Raw genomic sequence first — 9,878 nt, 5'->3', positions numbered from 1 at the left:
CCCTCCCCTCCCTTTCAGAAAGTTGTGTGGAGTGTGTACCTAGATGCTCTCTTGCATTATTTCCCAACATGGATAGACCAGTGGGAAGAGTATTGAGAAGAGGAAGTGGGAACCCCCCCAAATGTAGCCCAAATCTCAGTCCAGAAGTGGGGCTCCAAGATTCAGGTTCATGCCTAAGTTTCCTGGGGGCAGGGGGCTGCAGAAAGCGCTGGGAGCAGCGGGCATCAGTGAGGAAGAGTTAGCCTGGGCTGAAGGGTGGCTTTGCCCCTGGCTGGACCCTCCAGTCGGGGGGGGGGGTGGAGACCAAATGAAGACACCCCCAGTTTCATAGCCTTGGGGCTGGTGCAATTCCATGTTCAGGCCACTTGCATAGCTTTCTAGAGTGGCCTCTGCTCACTGAGCACCCCCCCCCCGACTTCAATGTCCCCATCTTTTTTTTTTTTTTTTTTTTTTTTGGTTGTGGGGCTTGAACTCTGGGCCTGGTCGCTGTCCCTCAGCTCTTCAGCTCAAGGCAAGCACTCTACCACTTGAGCCACAGTGCTACTTCTAGTTTTCTGGTGGTTTATTGGAGATAAGAGTCTCATGGACTTTCCTGCCTGGGCTGGCTTTGAACTGCGATCCTCAGATCTCAGCCTCCTGAGTAGCTAGGATGACAGGCGTGAGCCACCGGCACCCGGCCACTGTCCCCATCTTAAGCAGGATTTAAACGCCTGTGGTGTCCACACTGGGTGTGCAGGGGAGGGGTGGGGTGGTGCTGGTGGGGAGTGTGGGTGGGCAGGGGCTTTCCTTCCACGTGTCCCTCTGAACCTGAGCTTTCCCATCTCTTCAGTGGGACATGGTGAAGGAAATGAGGCCGGCATTCCGGCAGCACCATGCCTGGCACAGAGGAGCTGTGCCCGGGATGCTGCCAGTTGCCGCGTTACCTGGCCGCTCTCTACCACGCCACAGTGGTCAGTGGAGCGTGGAGGCGCCCGCCGGCCGCCGGGTGCTCGGTCTCCCCGCAGCCACACTTCACCTGCTGTTCCCCGCCTCCTGCAGGAGCAGCGGACGTGGATGAGTGTTCCCAGGGCACGGATGACTGCCACATCGACGCCATCTGCCAGAACACACCCAAGTCCTACAAATGCCTCTGCAAGCCAGGCTACAAGGGGGAGGGGAGGCAGTGTGAAGGTGAGTCCCGTCCCCCCACCCCGCGCGCCCATCCACTGCCACCCCCAACAAGGCCGCTAGGCTGAGCCTGCCACCCAGCGCCCTGGGCACACTCAGCCCAAACGGCTGGGGCGCTGGAGCTGCCCTGGAGGGGAGCGGTTGGAGACATGGGGTGCCTGGGTGTTACCCACATTTTAGGCTTTTTTTCTCGGAGAAGTTGAGGTCGTGGCATGGGAACGTTGTATGTGGGCTTCTGTCCATCACTGGGTAGGAGGCGTCTGACTTCCGGTCAGAGCCACCCAGAGGGGCCCTGCTCTCAAGCTCTAGAATGTGGGCAGGGCACATGGGTTCGTGGGTTAGTGGGTTCGTGCCGTCCACCTGCTCAGCCTCAGCTCCCAGACACCCTCCCCCTCCCCTCCCCCCGCCCCTGTGGCTGCATTAAGTATCTGTTATGCCCTGTTTCTTGTACTCGCACTGAACAGTGAGTTGGGTCATCCTGGCCCTGCTCATGGTGGGGTGCCAAGGCCCCGCCCGAGGCTGCCACGTCCAGGGTGTGCCCTGGACACTCACCGTGGCTCCTTCCTCAGGGAGAAGGTTGTCACCTTCGTGTGAGCGTGCAGAGAAGGTTCTAGTCTGTGTCACCCTGAAGTTAGCTCTAGACCATCTGCCTGAAACCAGGCCAGGGGGTGCAGGGAGGGGCCTCTCCCCACCCCTGTGTCTCCCTGACCCCGTGTCAGAAGAGAGGAGAGCAGGGAGCAGCCTGGCCTCTCCAGGGCGCTCTGGGCTGCAGTCCACCTCTGGCATGAACTCGGGTGATGATTTGCCATCTCCAGGCTTCGTTTTTTTCCTCTGGCTATAAGAGCCAGAGTTCCCACCATGGCTTCTCCTGGAGGCCCAAGGCCCAGCCTGGGTGCCTGGCTTTTGGCAGACCTTCTGGGTTCCTGTGTGTCGTGGACGGGGGATAAGCGTGCCGGCTGCCACCACCGTACGCTCTCACTACCCTTGGAATGGTCCCAGGCTCAGGCTCTGACCTTGGAAAACAATCCCTCTCCGCCAGTGCTCTCGGTCATGGACCGCAGGCCTTTAACCAACCACAGCTACTTGGGAGGTGGGGACAGGAGGACCATGACTCACAGCCAGCCATGGTGGTGCGCGTCTGTAATCCCAGCTACTCCAGAGGTAGAAGAACGGGGAATCACAGTTTGAGGTTGGCCCAAGCAAAAAGTGTAAGACTGAAGCTGAAGAACAAACTCAGAGCAAAAAGAAAGTCCCCTGGGGCTGTGTCATCCGCTCCCTGCCCTCGGGGAGCTCGTGTGCGGCGGGTGCTGTGTGGCACCCCAGTGCGTCAGGACCTGCTGAGCTGCCCTGCCAGCCGTTCATAGACGAGCTCAGAGCAGCCCAGAGCCCCCTGGAGCCCCCATGATGCATGCTGGCTGGTGCTCCCCACCCCCCTGGGATGCGTGCTGGTGCTCACTGAGCCCCCGTGATGCATGCCAGCTGGTGTGGGGCCTGGGATCCTGTTTGCCTCCTCCTCGTCTCATCCCGAGGGATGGACAGGTTCCCTCGGGACTGTGCAGAGACTTCCAGGGTGGACCTCTGCAGGGGCCACCTGACCTTTGATGTAAGGATGGGCGCGTGGAGACTGAGCACACGGGCATCCCACCAGGGTCAGGAGTGTGCCCACTCGTGCACACTGTGCCTCTGTATTGGCTTTTGCTGCTGTCCCTCCCTCAGCAGTCCTTTCTCAGTTGATCAGAGTTCAAATCCTGCCTGTGCGGCTCCTATCCTCCGCTTAGCTATGAAGGGAACATGGCGCCAGCATCTGCATCACAGAGCGGGAGGGTGAGGAAGTTAAGTGACTGGGAGCATTTAACAGAGGCTGGCCCAGGCTGTGCGGGAGCACGAGCCCCAGGCTTTGTGGTGGCGCTGGTGATGGTAGTAGGTAGTGGGTAGTGTTACTGGCAATGTTGAGGTGACGGTGATACTGAGGATGGTGAAGATAATGGTGATGGTGATGCTGACCGTGGGGAGAAGAGTATTGGTGACAACATTGTCACTGGTGGGAATACTGATGGTAATCGTAGCAAAGGAAGAGGCGAGTGATGATGCTGATGGCGAAATTAAGGATAATTAAGGATAACTAAGAGGAGGAGGAGACAGAGGATGGTGATGAAGGTAATGGAGAGCATGGCGATTGTGATGGGGTTGATGGTGTTAGCACCCTGGAAGGTTTTGTGTGTGTGTGTGTGTGAGTGTGTGTGTGTGCTCTCCTGGGGCTTGAACTCAGGACCAGAGTGCTGTTTCTGAACTTTTTCATTTCATTCAAGACTAGCGCTCTACTACTGCTTGAGCCACAGCTCCACTTCTGACATTTTGGTGGTTCAATGGAGATAAGAGTCTCACAGACTTTCCTGCCCGGGGCTTTGCAGGGCTGGCTTTGAACCTCGATCCTTAGATCTCAGCCTCCTTTTAGCTGGGATCGAAGGCGTGAGCTACCAGCGCCTGGCGTGGTCATATCACACCGGCGTTGATGCTCATGCGGTGTCAATGGTCATAAGCTGAAGGGGTGATACTTGGTCTTCCCCCCCACCCTGACAATTCCCCAAGATCCGGCATGGTTGGGACATGAGAGGTGCTGGTTCGTAGGCGTCCTATACCCTACACGCCTCTCCTACCCCGGCGGTGCACGTGGGAAGGTCACAGGTAGCCAGCTACCAAGATCTCACCAGCAGAAATATGTGGGCAGAGGCTTTCCTCTGATCTGCTAAGCCTGCTCTGGGATATCAGGGTGCTGTCCCTCCCCCCACAGCAGACCCCCAACCCCCCCCAACTCCACGGGCTCCTCCCTATATCCGTGGGGCTCTGCAGCTGCTCATTGGGGGGGGCAAGCACACTGTCCCCACACTGCGGGTTACTGTGCAGGACACAGGCTGGAGTTTCAGGAAAGCCCACACGGGGAGCCCCACTTCCTATCTCCCCAGTTCTTCCCGGGATCAGCCGTGTCGTGGGAGGCCCGGAGCGGCTGGGCGTGCGTGTGTGCCCTTGCGGGGGCCCGCTGGAGCTTCTGCTGGTTGTGAAACACGCTGACAACCACGCGCACCTATGGGAAGGTTCCTGGCTGCTCTCCGGTCCTTCCCGCCTTGGCCAGCGCCGGGGTGCGGTCTGGGCCAGCGTGGTCAGCTTGGACTGGTGACAGAGCCTTGGGCCCCAGCGGGACTCTGAGCAAGGCAGGGGGGTAAATCGAGTTTTTTCTCCAGTATTCGTATCCTGTGGAAGCTGAAGTCGCCAGGGGTGAACTTGTGGCCGGTGTGGTTGGAGGGAACTTTCTAGAATATCCATGACCTGTCCCCAAGACAGAGGCGGGTGAGCCCTCCTCTCTGCTGCCCTCTCTATACCCATGGATGCCTCCAGTTTACCTCCTGCCACAGGGCGTCATGTCTTCCTGGGGTACCTCCTGGAATGTGGGCATGGTCCGTCACCTGCCTGGCTCCTGTGCCCTAAAGTCCCCGGGTTGGGGGGGTGCACCCCAGGGTCACCTCCTCCAGGAAGCCTTCCTAGGCAGTGAAGATCTTTGCCACCACACTGAGACGAGGCCCCAAGCCACTTGGGAAGACAGCGAAGGGCTCTTGTCAGCCTGGGGTGCCAGCGAGCGCTCCCCGGCCCTCTCAGGGTCACGGGGGGGGGGGGTGCTGGGTAATGAGGGCCCCGTGGCAGAGCTTGGGAAAATGGAGTCCAGGGTGGGCAGTCTCCAGGTGGCCCAACAGAGAGGCAGCAGGGCCTAGATCCAGCGCACCAGCCCCGGGGCCCCATCTGAGAGTGGGCTTCCTCAGCCGTGGGGGTAGAGGAAGCTGGGGGTTTACATATGTCCCTGCCGGTACCACCGCAGCTTGTCTGAGGCAGACCCTGCGAACGTGAGCAGCCAGAACTCCATTCTCCCTTTCCTCTTCTTTCTTGTGCTTGCCGTGGGGCTTGAACTCAGGGCCTGGGCATTTAGCTTTTTTGCTTAAGATTAGCACTCTACCACTTGAGCCACAACTCCATTTCTAGCTTTAGGGTGGTTACTTAGAGAAGAGTCTCATGGACTTTGTTGCCCAGGCTGACTTTGAACCTCGATCCTCTAATCTCAGCCTCCTCAGTAGCTAGGAATAAAGGCGTATGCCATCTGTGCCCAGCTGCATCCCCCTTTTGATGTCTGGGAGATGATGCCCCTTGGGCCGGCATGGCACTTGGCTCCGAGACTCTAAGCTCCTGATATTGCCTGCCCTGCCTTCCTTCCCTCACCACCAGCTCACCTCTTCCTACCCCAGGGCTTTTGCACATTCTGTTTCTCTTCCTTCAGTGAAGCCTGTGCATTCCCAGCCCATGGAGCCCCTTGGGTGCAGGCGTTGTGGAAGTTGTCAGGGCTAGCCCTGCACCGGCCCCTGCTCTGAATTAGCCAGGCCTGTTTGTACTTGTCCTGCCCAAGGGGCAGACTGGGGCCAGGAGGGGCACTGCAGTCCCTTTAAATGCTTCCACTCATTTGACCTTAATTGCCTTGTTTTCAGACATTTGCTAAGGGAAAGGACTGAATTATAGCTTGAATTGGGTCCTACTAATCTTAATGAGAAGCTCTTGTCTGTAATCTGGTCCAGGCCTCAAATGGGGAGCGAGCCGCCCGCAAATGTCTTGTTTAAATAACGGAGACCCTCCTGCTAATCACTGTTTAGTCTGAAGCAGCTGCGCTCAGCCCCGCTCCACGCTCACGGGGTTGACCAATTATTCAAGTGGTTTGTTCCACGCGCAAGTTCCAGCTCCGGCTCCTCCAACATACTATCATTACCACTCTCAGGGGAGAGGCGCTTTGTTTTGGCCACAGTATATTGATTATATTACTGTTTTCCTGTGTGTGTGTGTGTGTGTGTGTGTGTGTGTGTGTGTGTGTGTGTGTGTGTGTGAGAGAGAGAGAGAGAGAGAGAGAGAGAGAGAGAGAGAGAGAGAGAGAGAGAGAGAGAGAGAGAGAGGGAGAGAGAAATAAGGGAAATGACCAGCTATGGTCATCAGAGATCACAAAATGAGCATGTGTACAATGAATGTAAATAGTCCCTTCCTGAATCTCATGCCCCCAGGGTCTATTCATCAGCCGCTGGTGGTAGGTAGATTACAGAGTGTGTTATTAAAGGGTTTTAACACAACTCCTAATAATACACTGTATGAACTATTTACAAAAAAAAAGCAACAAAAAACAACTTCTAACCACTTAGCCTTCCTGGGGATAATGGTGGTGACTTGTTAAACCGCTTCCATCGTCCTGATGGCCCTCTAGCCAAACTCAGGACAGGTTCTGCTCTGAGGAGGCCGAGGGGCATGTGGCTGGTGATGGGAACGCCTCCTGTGTGCGGGTAGACACTCAGCCCGCCCTTGCTCCAGCCCATGCGGCCCACCCCCGGTCCAGCAGGCCCACATGGCCCACCGGAGGTCCAGCAGGCCCACATGGCCCATCCAAGGTTCAGCAGGCCCATGTGGCCCACTCCCGGTCCAGCAGGCCCACACGCTCTGCACGCAGCCCATCCGAGGTCCAGCAGGCCCACATGCTCTAAGCACGTGACACACAGAGAGGTCTGGGAGCCCCCGTTCACCTTCAGAAGGAGAACTGGGCTGGGAGTGTGGCTCCAATGGAAGAGCGCCTGCCTAGCAAGCAGAAGGTGTTTGAGTTCGAGCCCCAGCACTGCCACCACCAAAGGAAAGATGTTTAGAAGGAAAACTCAAATGACTTGTGCGCTGGGCACGTGGGCACTGGCTGTGTAAGTGTTGGGTGTATAGGCGTTGGGCATGTAGGCGTTGACTACAAGCGTTGGGTGCATAGACGTTGGGTAAGTAAACACAGTGCATAGGCATTGGCTACTTAAGCACTAGGTCCGTAGGCATTGTTGTTGGGTGCGTAAGTGTTGGGCACACAGGCATTGGGTGCGTAGGCATGGGTATGTAAACGTTGGGGCAAATCCACCTCTTCGAGCCTCCGTTTGGACTACTGAGTAGGCTGGGATAAGCATGTTCACTGAGCACCTACTCTGCCAGACTTGGTGTTGGGGCCAAGGTGTGTTTGCTGCCCTTGACCTCCCTGGTTAGCCAGAGACAGGTTGGGAAGGACAAAACAGATACGGCGTGGTGCGGGTACAGGAGCATGTGCATCGCTCCCTGCCGGAGAAGGGGGAAAGACATCAGGGAAGGCTCCCTAGAGGCAGCAAGATCTTAGCCAGGATGGGGAATCAGAAGAAACGGGTCCTGCTTTTCATTTGGGACCCTGTGGTCTCAGAGGTCCTTGCTGACCCTGAAGGCTCTGCAAGTGACTGTCACCTTGCGTCCCACGGGGCAGCGGCGCTGGGTGCAGATCTGTCTGTGAGTGTTGACGGTGCCCCCTTCACTCCCAGGATAGCCCATTGGACCTTTTTCCCTCCAAGTCCTCCTTTCTCCAGGATTAGGCGACTGTGTCCCTCCTCCCATGCCCCACCCTCTCCACCTCTTGCTGTCGGCCCCTTCTTTCCGGCCCTCCCGCCTCCCCAGGGCTACTTCTTCCTCCAGTGGCTGTATTTGTTTTGCCATCTAAGGAATGCTAACCAGAAAAACCATTATTTCTAAGAAAATAAACTGTGGGCTTGTTGGCCTTTGAATGCTACTGACATGGATAGGAGCCTTCCCCCAAAGGCCTCGAGACAAAGAGGGCCAGGGGGCTCATGTGTGCGGGCAAGGTCGGGGGGTCTCGGCGGCCCTGGGCTGGAGCCCTCCAGATGGGTCGGGGCTGCAGCCCCGGGAGAAGTGAGCTTGGGGCTCCCGTGGCTTGTGGCTGGGCTGGGCTCAGCTGCTGGGCCTGACCCTCTGGGGGCTCCAAGAGGCAAGGCGGCCCTCTCTCCGCAGCCCCCTGGCTTTCTGCCCCTGTGCTAAGGGGAGGAGAATTGTGGGTGGGTGCCTGAGTGACCAGCGCATGCTGTGTGCTGCCTACAGAGGTGGGGGAGGGCAGGAGGTGGCAGGCCTCTTAGGCTGCCTTGGGGAGTACCCCCTTCCTCAGGGATGCCCCCAGAGGCTGGTCAAGCCTCCCATGGGGTCCCAGCTGAGCTCAGGCACCTGTCCCTCCCCTGGCCAGTCCCTGGGATGGGGGTGGGTGGGCCTGGGCCTGGACAGCCCTCCACACAGCAGGCTGTGTGAGTCTGAGTCTGGTCTCTCACCCCCCACCATGCCCCTCGCCCCCCCACCCCCACCCAGGCCAGCAGCTCCTTGGCCAGAGTCCAGGCTGAGGACAAGGGGCCAGGCCTGGGAAAAGCGTTGGTGCTGAAGGAGTGGAAGGCAGGAGGGAACCTCACCCTCTAGGAGACCATGAGCATCCCTGCTTCCCTGACCTGTGGGGCCGTTGAAGAGGATTGCACCCCCCCCCAGACTCAGTTACCCATTTATAAAAGCCAGGGTGGTGGTGGAGGAGCTTTAACACCTTGAGCTCTTGAGTGTTGGCTCCACGTATTTCTGCTTGTCCTGTTGCTGACTGGGGGGTACCCCAAAATCAGGAGCCTGCAGTATGGGGGCCTGGACCTCTCCCCACCCCCACCCCAAAGGGGACGGAGAATTTCCTCAGGGTCGGAGCTGAGCCCCGGAAGCCTTCAATGAGCTCGTGTTAACTGGAAGCCCAGGCAGCCTGGTGGGATTCCTGACTCCCCGCCCCACCGGCCCGGGCAGCTGTGTGGTCTTGAGCAGGGCAGACAGCCTCTCAGAGTCTCGGTTTACCTGTCAGCGAAATCAAGATGGTGGCCACCTCCTACCTCGTGAGACCTGCTCAGTGGAGGTCGTGGTCGGGCGGCTCTGTCTGGGCCTCGCTCTGCCATTTGTGTCGGAAGCACCAAGGGATGGAGAGGATGCTGGAGGGAATGTGTGGCGTCCGCCTCAGGAGGAGAGCATGGTGGAGCTTCGAGGGAGCGATGGGGAAGCGTAGCTCAGCCCTGGGTCAGTGTTGGGGCTGAGGAAGGAGCTCCAGGCAGTGCAAGTGCAGCATAAGCCAAAGCATGGTGGCCCAAAGCCACACCAGGGACGCGGAAGAGGCCACGAAGTGGCCGGAATCTATGGTTATCTTGGTCACAGCCTGGCGGGGGAGGGGGCTTCCACGCCGGCTGAGCCATGGTCATTGTGTGCAGTTAGGAATGGAAAAAAGTATATAGATTTGTGTTGGTTTTGCATGACCTTTGGCCTCCCCCGTAATTAACCGCTGGGCCCACTTCTGGCATTGTCCCCGCACAGGGACACCTGATCGATGGACGCCAGGGGTCTCGGAGCGGAGCGCCAGCTCATTACTCAGTCATTACAAACCCCGCTTAACCCTGCACCACCGGAGACAGGGCCTTAATCCTTCCTGCTAGGCGGCTGAGGAGCTAACTGCCTTCCCGAGAGCGTAATTAGCCAACAAACCGGATTAAGATTTATTCCTCAATAAGGACCCGACTTCCTGAGCCATCCATCTCTCCCAGATTGGTTGTCTGATCTAAGGAGCGCATGGTTTTCCCCTAAAGCCGCAGACAAAGGAGGGCCAGGCCGGCAAGCCCCCGGGCGGGGAAGCGGGCTTTGTTAGAGCCCCGGAGGAATGGCGAGAAAAATGCCAATTTGGGGGCACGGAAGAAGACCCCGTCAGTCATGATCTCAAGAGAGAGCTTGGAGTGCTGTGAGGATTTGCCTCTCAGAGGCTTCTTGAAAGGCAGGTCTGATTTTCAAGAAGA

At 57.9% G+C, this 9,878-nt stretch overlaps 1 protein-coding gene across 1 annotated transcript in view; it reads left to right on the top strand.

Annotated features, from left to right (window-relative positions):
* Window positions 1-872: 872 nt before the first annotated feature.
* Scube1 (signal peptide, CUB domain and EGF like domain containing 1) overlaps window positions 873-9,878 on the top strand; it is a 100,110-nt gene continuing 91,104 nt past the window's right edge. The window contains exon 1 of the mRNA XM_069999858.1: window positions 873-1,170. Within this exon, the coding sequence (XP_069855959.1) occupies window positions 873-1,170 (298 nt within the window). The remainder of the gene's footprint in view (window positions 1,171-9,878) is intronic.

Source organism: Dipodomys merriami, unplaced genomic scaffold (genome assembly GCF_024711535.1).
Source record: "Dipodomys merriami isolate MVZ:Mamm:240054 unplaced genomic scaffold, mDipMer1.0.p SCAF_55, whole genome shotgun sequence".
In the NCBI taxonomy this organism is placed as follows: Eukaryota; Metazoa; Chordata; class Mammalia; order Rodentia; family Heteromyidae; genus Dipodomys; species Dipodomys merriami.
This window is presented reverse-complemented; position numbering and strand designations above follow the sequence as displayed.